Source organism: Lagopus leucura, unplaced genomic scaffold (assembly GCF_019238085.1).
Source record: "Lagopus leucura isolate 7727_CA_CO unplaced genomic scaffold, USGS_WTPT01 147-5_obj-0_obj, whole genome shotgun sequence".
Lineage (NCBI taxonomy): Eukaryota > Metazoa > Chordata > Aves > Galliformes > Phasianidae > Lagopus > Lagopus leucura.
In genome coordinates this window covers 16,612-34,083 of record NW_024966179.1, presented here as the reverse complement: position 1 = coordinate 34,083, position 17,472 = coordinate 16,612, and the positions used below count along the sequence as shown (strand labels likewise).

The 17,472-nt window shown below is 54.2% G+C and overlaps 1 protein-coding gene across 2 annotated transcripts; it reads right to left on the bottom strand.

Moving 5' to 3' along the window:
• Positions 1-14,501: 14,501 nt before the first annotated feature.
• Positions 14,502-16,743, bottom strand: HES4 (hes family bHLH transcription factor 4). Of its 2 annotated transcripts, none has more exons than XM_042892999.1 (4): positions 16,434-16,743; positions 16,265-16,360; positions 16,081-16,168; positions 14,502-15,499 (listed from the first exon to the last, which is right to left on the bottom strand). In XM_042892999.1, exons 1-4 carry the CDS (start codon positions 16,584-16,586, stop codon positions 14,922-14,924), a joined length of 915 nt encoding a protein of 304 aa, XP_042748933.1. In that variant the 5' UTR covers positions 16,587-16,743; the 3' UTR covers positions 14,502-14,921. The 2 variants fall into 2 exon arrangements, with proteins under 2 accessions (XP_042748933.1, XP_042748934.1); XM_042893000.1 differs by having other exon boundaries at positions 16,476-16,743.
• Positions 16,744-17,472: the final 729 nt, after the last annotated feature.

The window sequence follows — 17,472 nt, the reverse complement described above, 5'->3', positions numbered from 1 at the left end:
AGATGCACCAGGCTGTCAGTAACGAGGCCACAGGTTTATTCAGTGGAGATCTCCAGATCTCAAAAGATAATCTGGGAATAATTGGGACTTAAGGAACTTGTGTGAATCTGATTTTTCTGCGGCGCTGCCATTCACGAAACAGATGGACATCTTATTTCTCCCTAATTTGATGGGCTTTCTTGACAAAATGGCAGAGGTTGCACTTTGCTACAATAATAACCTGCCACTCAGACTTTGTAAGGGGTTTGTGTAGATTTCTTCTTAATTAGACCGTGTCTCGCTATCGGCGAGCTGCGTGTGTGTGTGCAGAGCAGGGAGATGGGGAGCAGCTCCTCTGCATGACAGAGGGAGAGAAATCAGGGGGGCTTTCATGTTTGTGTCACCGGTGGGTTGTGGGGGTCTTTTTTTGTTGTTGTTTTTTTGGTTTTTTTTTTAAAGTCTCATTTGAAAAATAAAGATTGGGATGTGAGCTCATTGTCTGGATGATAATGTATTCATGGGTTTGCTCCTTCTCGCCCTGCAAGCTTCCAGGTTGGGGAGCAAGCCCGAAGGCACTGCAAACCCTCGGGATTACTCTCGGGTTTGCAAAACCCACTTTTCACTTGCAAAAGCTTCCCAGCGCTGCCGTTTAACCCCTGACCTTCTCTTCTGCTTCCCTTTCCCTCCTGACCCCCAGCAAAGTGGATCCTTTGGTCAAGGCGTGGAGCTGGGGCTCCTCCAGCCCACCAGTATCAGCCAGCAGCACGCTTTCCTTGCTATCCACTGAGCAAGGAAAAAGCAATTGGGAGCTTTTTAATTACTCAGATCCTTAATCAAGCCTTGATGTCTGGTTAGGGACCAACAAAACTCACCCACAAGCAGAGATTGTTGGGTTGGGTGTTATTTTTGCTCATCTTGCTTTTGTGCCTTTAGAGATAGGGCTCTTAGCTCATCTCTGGATGACATTAACCAGGTTTGAGACAAAATGCTTCTTCTCCCTGTCGGTGGATCACAGCTTTCTTCTTCTCACTGGGATCAGCCTGGTCTGGTGGTTGGTGATCCTGCACATAGCAGGTGGCTTGAAACAAGGTGATGATGATGGTCCTTTTCAACCCAGGCCATTCTGCGATATATGATTCTCCCTGTTGGGATCACATCCTTCTCTCCCTTGGTGCATCCATGCGACAGATCACACACACACAGCAGGCTGGGAGCTCTGGTCATCACTTGTGGCACTTATATCTGCATGGCTCACATTCTCCTTTCCCACAGGAGCTCCTTGCCTCAGCAGCAGGTGATGGAATAAAGCCAAGCTGAGTCACCACGTCTTCAGCTTTCCCTTCACGATCCCATCCAGCAGCTCTCAGCTATGCAGTGCCATCATTAGGATGCGTTTCTTGGTGATGAAGCTGCCTGGGGCAGGCAGGCTCCCCTGGGCAGTGCTCTGCTAGAGTTCAAGAAGCATTGGGACAACGCTTTCAGATCTTTGGGTGGTGCTGTGTGGGGGCTGGTGTTGGACTCGATGATCTGTATGGGTCCCTTCCAATTTGGGATGCTCTGTGACATAGGGCATTGAGCAGTCCCTCTGCCTGCAGTTTCCAGACCACTCGATTCACCCCATTTGGTGCCCACTGCCCCTAAAAACCAAAACCCAGCACCCCTCCCTCCATGCAGATCACTGCTCCAAACCAACCCTTCTCTCACTCCCGCCCCAACCGGGCTCAAGGCATTTCCTCCCCCTTCTCCCAACCCTTTGCAAACCTCCCAGACCTCGGTGCTCAAACAAACCCCAACGTTGCTCCGTGCAAAAGTTTAACGGGAGGTCAGAGCTGTGTGCCACCCCCTGCAAACACCGCAGAGATGCAGCGGGGCCGTTGGGAGCATCCCCATCCTCAGGCACCAACGCGGAGCATCTCCCCACCATTTATCCCTCCTGGGCGATGAGGTGGCATGAAGGATTTAAAGAAGCCCATCTAATGGAGTGCTGGAAATTATAAATCAGCCGGGCTTTGTCGGGGTTATTACTTTAGACAAAGAAGGGGTTGAATGGAGCCAATTAAACGGCACCTGAATTGATAAACAAACTGGTTATTGTCGGGGGTTGCTCTGCAGCCCCGGGTCCCCCCCTCGATCTGAGATGAATACGGAGCAAGGCCTGGGGAGAAATTTACATCTGATTGGAGTTTAATGGGCCGCAACAGGCCTCCCATCCCATCGCCATGGAAACCGGCCCTTTCTCAAGATTTTAAACAGTCTGAAATGTCCTTTTATTGTCTGCTTAAAATGTGTCATGTGAGCCCCGACGGGGTGGGCGCCTTGTATGTATCAATTTGTTTCTGTCCACGGAGGGGCCATGAATATATGAGGGGGGGTACGTAGGGACAAAGGGCCCGGCCCATGGGGCTCCATGGAGACCCCTGCGATGGAATGGTGACATATGGTCCCTCCTGACCCCGGGCAGCCCTACAATGGGCAACCACGCTGCCCCGCGCCGCGCCGCATCGCGCTCCGTGCCGCCCATTCATCGCACGGCCAAGGCAGCTCACCCAGCCCTCAGCCCCTGCTTGCTTTATTTTTCTTTTAACTTGTTATTTTTTGTGGGTTTTTTTGTGTGTGTTTTTTATAAATCTCGGCCGTTGATCATTGGAGTCCGGCGAAAGAAAGAAGGAGAGGGAGAAAAGGAATAAAGAGGGGAAGAAAAAGGCTCTCCATGTCCCGGAGATGTTTGCTTTCCACTTGATTGGAAGCTGAATGGAGGTGAATGTTGGAGCAGAATGGTGGCCGACATCGGAGCAGCTCGGCTGTGTCCTGGGATCCTGCCCTGGGTGATCTCCAGTGTGGGATATGTGTCAAAGCATCCACCAAGGACTGGGAATGTTAAGGAATGTCACCCTTATACTCAAAGTGGAATAACTCCAGGCTGCCAGGGCATCGTGCATCGTAGGAACATGCAATCATAGAAATATTAAGGTTGAAAAAGAGGACTGAGAGCATCCAGTCCTGCCCACTGAACTATGCACCTCAGTGCCACATCTCTGTGGTTTGGGAACACCTCTACGGGTGCCTCCAGCTCCCATCATTTCAGCTCCCTGCAAAAACAAACTGAGAACAGCAACTCTGAACCCATCTCCTCCTCCAGGTGCGATTCCATGACATGGATAATGTCCAGAAGAACCCCAAAGCCAGACCTGCAGAGCCTCACCGCAGACACACGGACCCCTCCATGCCATCCATGCAGGGAGAGACCAGGCAACGCTGTGCCATGGGAGCACACGAGAGCGAGCAAACAGGAGATGGCAACACGGGAGGAGGAATGCTTTCAAAACAATGGATCTACAGAAGGAAATCTTCCCCAGGCAGGGAAAAGGGAAAAATCTGTTCAGCCACTCGCTGCGACGCGGTTGCCAAGCTGTGCATAATGCTCATGCTGTAACATGCTCACTGTTTGCTCCTGGGGAAGGGAGTTTTTTTCCAAAGGCGACAGCGAGACAGGATGCTGCCTGTGATATTAAAAGAGCCTCGCTGCTTTCTGTCCCTTGCCTTTTACTGCTGTCAGAGCCATCCAGAGGTGCAGCAGGACGCATCCATCTCAAAGAGTGCCACCCCAGAGCCCACTCTGCTGGGCTGTGGGAAAAATCTAGCTCTTATCCTTAGCAGATGCTGCCAAGAAAACCTCTTCATTCACGATATCTATTAGCCCATTCTGGTTTGGCTTCATTCTTTCGACTCCTTTTTTTAAAGGACTTTGCTCTCAACCTGGGATCCACGGAGGCCGGGCTGCCAGAAATACAACTGCAATGAGAGCACCTCTCTTTGCATGCCACGGGCTGGCCATTTGCTTGGGAATGATTTCCCTGCCAAGTTTATTGCCGCTCCTTGCATTTGAAAGAAAATTGCTGTCATTTAGCTGGGAGAGCCAAGGAAAGCACAGAGGGAAGGTTGGAGTCTTGCAGGAGGCGTTCACCTGCAGGACCAGCTGCGGTGCAGTGGCTTTGTGCTCACCAACCCGAGGAGCTTCGTCTCTTGAACTCTGCAGAATGATTTAATTGTGGGCTGAGGAGCCAAGGAAGGCTGTAAGGTGAGACTGAAAGAGAGGAAGTGACGCCAATCCCACCTCACATCCTGACCTTTAGCACGCTGCTCCGCTTCAAAGTTCAGGAATGAATCCTTCTCTCTTGCTAGCTAATTACCCCGGCTATTTCCAACATCCCTTCTGCTCATCAAGAAGAGCACGGCTATAAATGCAGAGGGAGGAAATGGCTCGCATGCAACGCGTGGGAATGGCACGATTTGGTTCTTTCTTTAGCCCCAGGAATTGCTGCCTGAGAGCAGATGCAGCGCTGGGCACGTGTGCTAGGGGAGGGCTGGTGGGGGGTGGGTTGAGTTGTTCCAATGGTAAAGGGATGGGAATTTGTGCAGCGGGGAAACCGCCATAGGAAACTCCTTCCTGATTTGCAAAGCCTGTGCTGAAGGCTGAGCCAGCCCCTGGGTAAATGCTCAGCAGTGTGGAGTTACAATCAAAGGCACTGGAACAAACCAAAAAATCCCACTTTATGGCATCCATTTGGTCCCTAATGGATTAATGTTCTCCGTGTTTCTTGCAGCCTTTAACATCTGTGCCCGTTGTAAACTGACTTTTTCTCTCTCCCGTTCTTCCTCGCCTTCCAAATGGCTGCTTTCAGCCTCCCAGCCCATCCACAGCCCCAAATCCCCAAACAGTACAGCAGTACAGGGGAGATCCATGAAGCTGGAGGGTCTGGAGGCATCTTAGAGCCACAGAACCACAGAACCATAAGATCACAGAATCACTGAATTGGAGGAACAGAGAATAGAATCATAGAGTCATTAAGGTTGGAAAAGACCATTTAAGGTCATCTAGTCCACCCACTGGCCCATCAGATCAACCCAACCAGTCAATCCATAGGATCACAGAACCACAGGAGCATGGAACCAGAGAATCAGTGAGCCATAGAGTCAGTGAACCACTGAGCCATCAACTCACAGAACCTTAGAACCATAGAGTTGTAGAACTGTAGAATCACAGAGTCATAGAACTATAGGATTTTAGAACCACGGAATAACAGAATGGCTTCAAATGGGAAAGACCTTAAAGATCAGCCAGATCCAACCCCATGGTTGCAGCTTGGTGGTGCCCAGCTTGCATTGCTGCACCTGGGGATGCTGCAGTGCCTCAGCATGGCTCTGCCTTGCATTGCTCCTTCCTCTTTTGAGAGTGCAAAAGGAATGGGGCCAGGCTCTGCCCAGCAATGCCCAGGGCACTGGGCACAAAGTGGAGCACAGTGGAGTCTCCAACTGTGCACAGGGAAACCATGCAGGTGACCAAGCAGTAACAGAGGTCTGGAGAGCATTTCCAGCCCCCATCTGGGGTGACAGGGTTCATTGCTAAGGAGTGGGCTATAAAAGTGGATTCAAGCTTTTACGGCCATCAGGGCTGGTGACTGTGCTGGCAAAGAGTTTAGAATACATCAGGAAGTGGCCTCAGCCCCAATGGATGGACAGACAGAAGGAGAAGAAAGGGCTATTCAGCAAGAGGATGGATTCCTCCAAACCAAACAGCATGCACCTCCCCTCACCAGGCCTGTTTTATGGCTTGGTGCTGCTGGGGAAGCCTTGCAAGTGAGAAAACAGCTGGGCTGGAGGCAGGGGAGATCCAAGGGTCGGGGATGGGTCCTTGTCCTGCTCCCAGCTCACTGCAGGTGGAGGGTTCTGCTTGCTGGGAGCACAGACTGCAAAGTGGAGGTGGAAATAAACTAATTGAAAATAGCATCTTGCTTTCTCTGGGGCTTGAGTGCTCCAAGCAGAGAGCCTGCAAATGAATCTCTGCAAACTCTGGGACTCGTCCTCTTCCAGTGTTTGCCTGCAATACAACACAACTGACGTCAGAGGCAGTGAACAGGGCTGTGCCTCTTCCACTGTGCAGTCTGCAGGGTGTAAACACCTCCAGGGCTTGCTGCATGTTGGGAATTAGGAAGGGTTTCTTCATGGTCATGCACTGCAATGGCTGTCCAGGGCACTGCTGGAGTCCCAAGACCTGCAAGTATGTAAGTGACACAAGGACATGGCTCTAAGGGACACAGCTTGGGGAGGAGACTTGGAAGTCCAGGCCGCTAGGTGGACTTGGTGCTCTTGATGGATGTTACCAGCCTAGATGTTCTTACAGTTCTATGATTCTCCAAGCTTGCAGAGCTCATTTTACCAATCCTGTGGCCACACCTGAGCACCAGCTGGGCGAGACGGGCCGGTCCCTGTGCCCTGCACCAACACCTCTGAGTCAGCAGCTGAGAGGGAACCAGCACTATGCAATGGGCTCCGGGAGCTGCTGCACCAGCACTGCTCAGAGCAGCTCAGAGATATCACTGAGCCCAGCCCACCTTAAGGTCCCCTCTCCCCCATATTTCTGGTGTATTTTCAGACCTCCCGTGCTTTCCCCACTCAGTCCCTGCAATGCCATTCAGCAGCACCCCAGGAGGACAGAGGGTGGGGAGTGGGATGCAGGTGGGCATGAGGTCCTCCCCATGGATGGGACGTGCCCTCCTGGTGCGAGGAGAACAGCTCAGCATCTCTCCAATAGGATAAACTCATCCTTTCCATTCTGTCACCCTTCAAACGAGCCCCGGGGCTGCTCTGGATGTTCTGTCTCAATGGCTAACAGTGAGCGGAGAGGAAAACAAACGTGGCAACAGAGTGACAAGAGGGAAATCAAGCTGGGAGGGGAACGGAGACAACTCAAGGGCAGGCAGCGATGGGCAGGAGGACTGCTGCCACTTCCAGGCATGTCACAGCAGAGCAAAGCCGTGCGGACGCAGCGTTAGCGTCCTTAAAGCACACGGGATAGGGAGGGGCTCCCTGGGAATGGTGGTGATTTTTTTAGGAGAGAGGGAAAGAATAAAGAGCATCGCACACTGGGAAGGGCAGGGGCAAGGGTTGAACCCCAGCCTGTCGCTCCTGGGCTGCCCTAGAGAAGGGATGGGGTTGCAGAGCAGAGGGTCCGGAGCAATGGGGCTGCCTGGGAGATGCCTCTGCTATCACATGCAAGCCATTTCGCTCCAGTTTTATTGCTTGCTGAGTGCTTTTCCAAATGGGACCCGCAGCTTTCATACGCACTCCTCTGCCTCTCCTGCATTCTCTTATTCCTCAGAGGCACAAGGATTTCTATCTTCATCCAGCATTAAAAAAAATCCATAAAACCAGCTGCCTTAAAAAATAAAGCCCCTTTCCTACCCTATGCTAATAATTTACTATTATCCCAGGTTTTATTGCGAGCTCTTTCAAGGGCTGCCCAGAGCCCCATCCGTAAATAGCACATAACTCAGGCCATGAGGATTTCCTCCCCGGTGGGACCCTTAATGTCTAAACCAGAGGTGTCAAACCAGCAGCTCAAAGCCCAGTTGTGGCCCTGGGGATCTCCACATCTGGACTATATCTCAGCGCTTAACACATTAGCTTTTGCCCCGAGCAGCTCCGGATTTCCCTCGTCAGTTTGCACTGAGCCTGAGTTAGGTTTGATTTAAGAGGTTCAAAAGGAAAGGAAAGGTACCTGCAAAAGTGCTGCGGGGTTTAGGTCGGGAATGGAAAGCAAACAGATGAGGGTGGGAAGCAGCAGCTTTGTGGCACGGCATGAGCCTCCCTGCTATGGGATGGAGCCTCATGACCCACAGGGGGACCTGGGAGCTGCCGCCTCCATCACCTCCGTGGGTGGCACAGAGCCATTTCCTCCTCTGCTCTGGGGTGAAGCAGTGTGACCTGGTGCCTCGCGCACGCAGAGAGGTGGAGGCTGTGCCACATCCCTCCCCCTCCTGCAGGGACGTCTGTCTGCAATAAAACAGAGGTTTCAACATCTCAGGGCTAATTCCTCCTGGCTCAGTCGGAGCAGCATGCTGGGTGCAGCCCCAACCTGCGAGCCCAGCCTGGGTGCAGGGCTTGGTGCTGTGCAGCTCACCGAGCAGGGAAAGGGCCGGGGGCTGCGCACACGGTGAGGTCGTAGGACCATCGGATGATGGAATCACGGGATCACAGCAGCATGAGGGTGGAGGCAGGCTGCCAGCTCCCCTCTCCCTGCAGCAGGTTGATAGGTGAAACCAGCAGCTCCTGGAAGTGCCGTCGTGCCACGAAGCAGCCGCCAGCGGCAAGTTTCCAGCGCCTCCGCCTCCAGCGTGCAATCTTGGCAGGCTGACACGTTCCCATGCCTTCTGCCCTCTGTCAGAGGGGAGGTGGGCCACTCCCAGCCCGACAGCTCCGGCAGGATACCTCCGTGCTGAGTGCAATCCCCGACCTAGCGATGGGAAAACCAGGCCAAGAAAACCCAAGGGTGAATGACGAGATGAATAACTTCCCCAAAGCCGCGGCCCCGAGCATGCCTTGGCCTGCCGCTGGTTCACCAGCTGACTTCCCCTCCTTCCCTACACCCGGAGACAGACCTGTCTGGATTCTTTCAGCCTAAAATAGCTGAAAGGGTTCAGGGAGGGAGCGGGGAGGACAGGCAGGGCAAAGCTGCCAGAGATAGAGATGCCCTCCCTGCGTGGAGGAGCATTTGCTGCAGCACGTGCCACGGTTGCAGCACGTTGCCATGCATAGCAGCAGCAGGTCGGTTGCCTTTGGAGCTGTGCTCCCCATTGGGTTGCTCGGTGCTTAGAGCTCCCAGCAGGCAATCAAAGCACGGCATGGAGGTTCTTCCCAACTCTTTGCTTTCTGCCCAGGGTTTTAAAATGCACCACGGCTCCGTCCAGTTGGAGGCGAGTCCCGTTCCGATTCGCATTCCATATTCTGCAATTCGTGGAGGCGTCAATCAAACCTGTTGTTAGCCATAGCTGTCACGTCAAGTCCACGTCTAACAGCACGGGTGATTGACAGCCAAGTTTGTTATCTGTGAATGTGTCATCCCATCCAGCACCCAGCGCTGCAGCGCTGCCTGACAGGTCATCAGTGGGAGCCTTCCATCATCCATATATTATGAGATGGGTCGAACAAATCATTCCCCAGCTCGGCGCAGCGCACGCGCTCGCCTGCATCGCTGTTAAGCGGAGCTATAGGGTTTGACAAGGGAAGGGGTCGGGTGAAACCCGAAGGGTCAGCAGATAAGGAGGGGCTGTGTGCTCTTCTGTCCCTGCTCTGCTCCAGGAATTGGAGGCAGCGAAGGCAAAGCAGAGGATGGGGAGAGAAGCAGAGCGCTGGTGGGTTTTTGTTAGGAAGCCTCAAGCTTTAGCTAATTTTACACTGCAAGCCTCCTCGTTTGCCTCCTTGCTCTCTGCTTTTCCCTTTGCAAAGAGCTGCCATGACGAGCGATGCACACATCCGGGCTTCATTGTGGCCCCAGGAATGGCATGGATGCACAGAGCCCCATGCGTGTTATCATGCTGTATCAAAGAGATATGAAAAGCAAATCATAGGAATCCCTCCATCCCACGCAACTCTGCTTTGGCTTTGATTTCCCGGTGAGGAGACCCAAAGGTTTGTTTGGACTGCAACCAGCAGGCTTTGCACTTGCAGTTCCATCCTAACAACTCCATTTGCTCAGGAGAAGCTTAAAGCAGCGAATGCAGAATTAAATCCATCACCATCACCTTCAGGATTCTGCTCTCCTGCACTTAAAAACAACACTTGCAAACACTTTGCTCTGTCAAACGTTAAAAGCCACCAGATTTGAGTGTGCATCAGTGTACGCACAGGGTAGATGAATGCTGGGGGTGGATTTGGGGCTGCGCTCTGCATCGCATCCCATGCTGAAAGCCCTCTGTGCTGCACAAACCAAGGCTGATGCAAAATCCCTCTGCTCTGCTCGTGCCACTGCGGGGAGGCTGTGCTTTTAAGTTGCTACAGGCTCTGCAGGAGCACAGAGGCAGGCGCCTGCGAATCCACAGCCGCCCAGCCTGGCAGACGTCCCTTGTCACCTCTCTCAGAAGCCGTTTGCATGCACTCTCAGACACCTCTGGCGATGCACGTGTCATCCCAGGCTCAGCATGTTGCTTCCAGCCCCCACCTGCAAGCCTTCAGCTTTCTCTATGGGAATGAAGGGAGCAAACATTTCCACTTGTGCCCGTGGCTTGCAAGACGTGAGCAAAGCCCATCGCAGTGGCACGGAGCTCCGTTCCCAGCAGGCTGCATCACCTCTCCTTGCATTAACGCCTGCTGTCAGCTGCTTGAGTGCAATGCAACAGGCAAGATGAGAAAGCTGAGGGTCGTCCATCCCATCTCCCTCGGTTTCTTTGGGTGCCGCTGTCCCATTCTTTGGCTGGAGGCTGAGCTGGATGAACACATCACGATGGGTCAGGGTCAGAGAAAGGTGGAAATGGGGGCTGTGAGCTCCTGCTCACAGGGGATTGAGGTTTGAAACGCACTTCTGCCCACTCCAAGAGCAAATGGAAGTCGTTCAGCCCAGGATCAAATGCATCCCGAAGGGTTGGTTGGGGTGCTGAGCACCGATCCCTCACCAAGAGCTGATGTTTTCTGCACTGCTGCTCCAAGAGAGAGCATCGCCCTGCTTGCACGGGCTGGGGGAAGGGAGGAGGGAGCTGATGGGACGCTCCGAGCACTGGCTCCTGCCCTCAGTGCTTCTGCTGTGTGTGGGATCCATCTCTTGCATAAGAGCCATTTGGGGCTGTGATTTATCTCTGCCTAATATGACGGGCTCTTGAATTGCAAAGGGAAAAAAAACAAAACAAAACAAAAGAAAAAAACCCTTCATTTAACAATAGTTCGGCCTAACCTTGTAATAACCTCCCTGCCTTCCCCAGAGAGATGCTTTGCTCAGATACAGGAATTTGTTATCCGCACACAAACATTGGCCCCTCTCTCCAAATTGGAGGGGCAGGACAGTCACCCTTTCCTCACCACTGCTTTTTGAAGTGACAGAAGCACGGCTTGAATGATTTTCCTATTTTCACCTCCCGGCTCCCAAGCAGGACCTGCAGGTTCAGTGCTTATGTTGTGATGATGGATGCGTGGGGTGGAAGACAGGGGACAGCAGGGTGGGATTCGGAGCTGAGCGCTCGGTTTTGGGAGAGCTGCATTCCATCGGGGCTGAACAAGGATGTGACCAAGCAGCTCGGTGCCGTGACCCCGACCCCAACGAGAGGAGCAGAACTTCATTTCAATTCATCAAGCCAACAGCCCGAGTCAATCCTCCTGCAGCCGTCGGGGGAGGGAGGTGCGGGGTGCGCCGGGTCGGGATGCGGGGTAGGTGCGGGGTGGGAGAGTGCGGGTCGGGTTGAACCCATTGCCGGGGCCATTGCCGGTCCTATAGCCGGTCCTATAGCCGTGCTGCTGGCTGAGCGCCCGGGGGAACGCGCCCTTCCCACGCCCCGACGGCACCGCGCCTGCTGCCGGCCGCGCCTGGCCGCGGGGCGGGGTGCGCCGTTCTGTTGCATGGCTTTTTTTTCCCTTTCTTTTTGCTTTTCTTCGCGTCGTTTTCTTCTTCTCCCCTCCCGGTTTATTTTCTTATTTCATTTCATTTCGCTTCCTCTTTGCAACAGTGGAAAGGCGAGGTCGGGGACGGTGGTGGGGAGGGGGCAGCTCCCAGCCCACCCCCGAGCTTCGCACAACCCTAGGTTATGTTATTCTTTTATTATATTATTTTATCCCCTGTTTACCATTTTTATTTATTATTCCACTGATTACTACTTCTACTGACTTCCCGATTTATTTATTCATTTATTTCTGCAAGCCTCTCCCCCCCCCCCCCCCCTTCAGGAAGGCAAGTCGGGCTGTGGGGGGGTGGGCAGATCTCAGCCTTTGGGCTCTGTCTGCCCTCACCTCCCCTCCCCTCCTCTCCCCTCCCCTCAGCTCTGCCCCCCACAGCCGGGCGGGATGCGGGAAGGAGCTGCGGGGCGGGGAGGAAACAGCTGCGGGAGGGCCGGAGGGGTTATGGGGGGTGGGGGGGAAACGGCAGCGAATTTCCTCCCTGGGAAGCACGAGAGCACGAGGTGGGAAGAGCGGAAGGCTTCAGGCAGCGCTCGGGTGCTTTTCCCAGCCTGAGCTTTGCTGCTGGGGCTTGGCTGCAGACTTTCCTTGCTCTGAGCAGCGCTTCCTACATGAAGTTCCAGTGGGGCTGCGGTGCTGCAGGCAGCTGAACCAGCACGGTGCATTGTGCAGCTGGAGCCCAACTCCCCTCTGCAACATTCGGCTTTCTGCAAGCTGCAGGCATGCCTACAGCTCTCCCTCTTCTCCTTCCCTTTGCAACAGGAATTGCAGTTTGCAAATGTTGCGGTGGAGTTTTGTCCCTTTGCAACCAGCAATGCAATTGCAGCCATGGCAGTGGAGTTGTTCTGTCCCTTTGCAACCAGAAGTGCAATGGCAGGTATTGCTGTGGCATTCAGCTGGTGGACACAGAGCATTTTGCTGCTGCTTTGCTGCTCTGTGCCCAGCCCACGCTCTCCTGCTGCCCCGGCATTATCATCACGTCCACCCTTGTGGACTTTCACCTTCCAGCAGCAGCAGCACACTTTGCTCTTTTATTGCACCTTGACAAGGATAAGGGCAGATTGAGCACTCAGCTCACAGCGTGAAAAAAAATCAAGGCTTGCATAGACAGCACAGCAGCCCCTTGGTTTTGAGCAGGGGGGAGAGCAGGGCAGGTGGGCAGGTTGGTGCAAAACCAACCCAAAGGCTGCAAACCTGCATTCTCTGGAGCTAAGGGCACCCATCGGTTTGGCTGCAGCTCTTGAGCTCCTGCCATTCACGTTGCTCGGTGTCATTCACCTCCCAGAGCCAGGCAGCAGCTCTGAGACTCTCCCAAGGCCAAAAGCAAAGCGTGTGGCTGTGCTGGCCCTGAGAGCAGGGCTGTGACCGCAGGGTCCCTGCACCGAGCTCTTTGCCAGCTGTCCCCTGCTGGGTTTTTCATTTCAGGGCATCCCTTTGGCAGAGACACATGCAAAAATCAGTTTTCTTCCAGCGAGTGCAGCTCAGGGTGCCTGATGGCTGTAAGAGAAAGGCGCTGTGTGTGGGGTGGCTGCAGGGGATGCAGGCAGGGTGCAGCCCTGGGGATGGATTGGGTTGCAGGCAGGAGACAGGCGGCTCTGGTCCGCGCTGCCCGGGTGGCTGCAGACAGCAGAGGAGGGGTTGGCAGCGACTGCGGGGGATGGAGAATGGCTGTAACGTGATTTTCTGCCTGCGATTGCATAACAAAACCTCCTGGGAACCTCTGGATTTAAATGGATCCTTTCTTGTGTCTGGGGCACCCGGTGCTGATCGATGATGCATTGGGGTTGGGTTCCTGGGGCTGACCTTGGCCATAGGTGCAAAAAGGCCTCCAGAAGTGGCACCTTGCTCTGTACCCATTAACTGCTACATTCTGCTTGCTGAGAGCTCAAAACATGACGTTGCATTGCCAGTATTTAAAAAAGAAAAGCAAAACAAAGGGTATGATGTGGAGTTCTTGGATGTCGTCCATCATCGGGGGCGTTGCAGCCAGGAGATCCCTGAGGGTTGGGAAGGGGGGTGAGGAGCATTGCGTGTGGGGGTGCCAGGGGATTCAAGGATGGATGAGAAACGTGGTTACGATGCATCGTGGCCCCTGGTGTGGCAATGGTAATGGACAGGGCATCCATTGCACAGGGCATCAGTGCACAGGGCAATGGCACACGCACGGCATGCACTGGATGTGAGGATGGCATCCAGATGGCATCTATTGGACGTCTAATGGCACGCACATGGCTTCCCCTTGCAAGGACTCCAATGGCCTGACCTCACAAACGCAGAGCAAAGCACGCAACCAGACTTCCCTCCCTCCCATACCACTCAAATGGTCTTTCTCCTCACCGTGGCCTTATTAATTGGTGACAATTGGAAGCGGTTTAATTCCGTGTGGGTGAGGCTGCCATTGCTTCCACTTGGCCGGGATTCAAGTGCTGGGGGTGAGGCAGAATGGGTGGCAAAACTGTCTTTTCCTCAGCTCCGATACTTACTGGAAGAAAATAAAATAAAAGCCACAACCCCGAGTGATTCTCTTTTATGAGGTCGGCATTGTGAGGCCGGGCAATTGAATTTACAACAGCATTGAGTATCGGAGTCTATCTGGCCATGTCAATGAGAGCAGGGAGAGAGAAGGGAAGAAAGAAAGCAAGAAAAAAAAGACACACATTAACCCTCAGCTCCGAGTTCCCAGGCGTTTCAATAGGGCTCCCAACTTCCCAAAGAGCCCGCTGCATACTCGATGAGACCCTTTATACCTTCTAATTACCCTCCTCACAATGGGGACGGACTCTCTTGCCTCTTTTGTGGGCCGAGATAGTAACTTTTGCACGCACCACCCCCACGGAAAGGTAATGCAGAGCCATAATACGGAGCGAAAGCTTCAAGTTGAATTATCTCACGCAGCAAGCATGCATTGCCCAGCTTCCAGGAGCACGGATTTAGGAAGCTGTGCTCGCACAGCCCCTCATCACCTCCCCTATCTGCTGCACGGAGCCCTCCTACAGCCACACTCAAGGCCATAAAGCTGGCCCCTATCGCCTTCCTGCAGCGTCGGCTTTGTCTCTGCCCATTCAAATGAGAGGAGAAAGTAAAAGTTCTATTTCAAAGAGTTTATTTCGACACCTGCATTATTATTATTTTGTTCCTTTTTGTTTTTGGAGGTCTCCAACACAGGCACACGCAACACACGCACGGACCGACGGGGATACAAACAACTTTGGCATCGTACTTTGAGTTCTTTGTTACAAAACTATTTCTCATTTATTTCTCCTTAATTAAAAAAAAAAAAAAAATGTATCTCAAATAAAGGCATTTCAAAGGAGTAAAAATACAAATCGAGATCCCAACCTCTGAGAATAATAAATAGCGAGTTCCTAGCGAGGTCCTTTTGTTTTTTTTTTGTGTTTTTTTTTTCCCCCTCATGTTGAAATCTGCTTAGGAAAAATACAACAACCACAACAGGGCTCCATAGAACGGAGCCAAGGCAGAGTTTTTGGGATGAGGGATGGGATTGGTCACCACGGCCTCCAGACGGACTCCCTGCGCTCAGCAATAGGGCTGCCTGCCTGGGATGCGGGCACCACGCTGTGCCCAAATGATGTCAAACCCTGCACGGGGGATGCTGACGGGGTGCTGGCTGAATTCCCAGAGCCTCCACTTGTGGACACTGGGACGTTGGAGTTGGCGTAGAGTGGGATAACCGGTCCAGAGCCAGGTGGGAACGTCGGGTTGGGGATGAGGAAGGCAAATTGACCGTCGGTGGCTGGAACGAGCTGAAAACCCCCATAGACTTTAGGGGAAAGAGCTTCGGTTGGTTCCAGCTTGCACGGCACCGGCACAGCTCCGGTGGTGGTAGGAGGCAGTTGGACATGCAGAGGTTGAGCCAGATGTGCAGGTTGGCCAGCAGGAGGGGGGGGCAGGTAGTTCATGGCCACGATCTGCCCCAGGCAAGCAGAGAGGTGGCCCAGCAGGCGGGCTCGCACATCAGCGTTCACCCCCTCACACGTGGACAGGAACCTCGTCACCTCGTTCATGCACTCATTGAAACCAGCCCGGTATTTGCCCAGCACACTGGGGTCAGCGCTGAGGGCAGCTGTAGGAAAAGAACAGAACAAATTTCTTGGCAGGGAGGTCTCAAGAAGCTTCCTTAGAGGGTTTTTGGGAGTCCTTAGTGCTCGCAGAGGCTTTTGGGGTCCTTTGAAGTACTTGGGGTTCATGTGGCTGTTGAGAGGCTGCTTTTTTTTTTTGGAAGAGCACTAAGAGCTTTTTTGGGGGGTTGCATCATTTCATTGGGGTCCCAAAAAGTTCAGCAAGTTCACATGGGTTTGGGCACATCCCTAAATGTTTTTGCCAAAGTTGATTTTGGGGGGGATTTCCACGAACTTCCTTGGGTCTTAAGATTTTTTGAGGCTTGAATTTGGGGTCTGCAAGAGTTTTTAGGGCTCCCTACAAGTTCTGGAAGGTTTGCACGGGTTCATTGGGGATCCCCATGAGCTTCTGAGGTCTGCATGGGTTTGAGGGCTTCCTAGTAGTTTCCATGCAAGTTTGGGGTCCCTAAGAGTTTCCGAGCCTCATATGAGCTTTAGGGGCTCCTTTAGGGGCTCCCCAAGGGCTGGGGGACCACCGGGGGCTCCAGACCCCGGGGTCAGGGGGTGAGGATGGGGGGTTACTCACCGGCCATCTGTGCCCTCTGCAGGTTCCTCAGGTGCTTCACCGTCATCTCCAGGATGTCAGCCTTCTCCAGCTTGGAGTGCCGCGAGCTCTGCGGGAACAACACCGGCACTCAGAGCCCCCTCCCCGCATCACAACCCAGCGGCAACCCCTCCCCCCTTACAGACCCCAGCGTTGCTGTACTCACGTCTTTTTTCAGCGCGTCCAGGATGAGCATCTTCAGCTGCCCCAGGCTCTCGTTGATGCGCGCCCGCCGTCGCTTCTCCATGATGGGTTTGGAGGACTGCGGGCACAGCGCACACCGTCACCGCCCGCTGCTCGCCCCCGGCCCCGGCCCCCTGACCCCGCACACCGACCTCGGCCCGGCCGCGGGCTCGCCGCCATCCGCTGCCATTTACCTTCCGGTGCTCGCTGGCGCTCCGCGGTTTATCCGGCGTGTGGCTGGCGTTGGCCGGTGCCCCCGCGATAGGGGAAGCGGTGGGTTTTTCCATGCCCGTGTCGGCGGGCATGGCGAGGTAAAAAGGGAAATTAAAATAACTAAAAGAAATTCAGTTAAAAACGAAGAAATTGGGAAAAAAAAAAATAAAGAGGTTTAAAAAAAAAAAAGGAAGCGCGGGAAGGAAGGCGCTCCAAGCAGACAACGAACGCGTGCGGCGCTAGCGGCGGCGGGACCAGCAATGCCCGCGAGCGGCGCCCCCCCGCCTTTTATACCCGCCGCCGGCTCCCCATTCGTGTGAACCCGCCGCCGCGGCCGTTCCCACACTCCCCTCAACCAATAGCAGCGCGGGGCGGACGGACGCGGAGTTCCGATTGGCCGTCCGCCCCGCGCCCGTCCGTCACGCGCACCGCCCCCTCCCTTCTCCCGACCTCGCGAGCCAACAGGCGACGGGCGAACGGCGGCGCTCCTTCCTATTGGCTGGCGGCGGGCCCGCTGTCACTCAACGAGCGGCGGGCGGCGGCGCTCGTGCCCCCCCCCGCCCCCCCCGCCCGGAGCACGTGCCGCCGCGCGGCCGGCAGCCCGCATGGGAAAACCCCGCCCCGCGCCAACGCGCGCCGCCTCGCGCCGCCGCACCCGGGCATGGCGCGCGCGCGAGGGCAGCCCCGGGGGTGGGAGGGGCGGGAAAACGGGGGGAGGGGGGGGGGGAGCGCCGGCCGGGGGCAGAGCGCGTGCGTGTGGGGCGGGGAGCGGGACGGACGGGCACGGGCCGGCCGCGCTGCGTGATTAGTGCTTTTTTTGGTTGTTAGGTTTTATTTCTTTTCTTTTTTTTTTTCCTTCTTTTTTTTCTTCCCTCTCTTTACTTTTTTTCTTCTTTCCCATTTGCTTTTTTTTTCTTCTTCGTCCTTTTTTTCCCTCCTTTTTTCTCCTTTTTCTCCTTTCTCTCGTTTTTCTCCTTT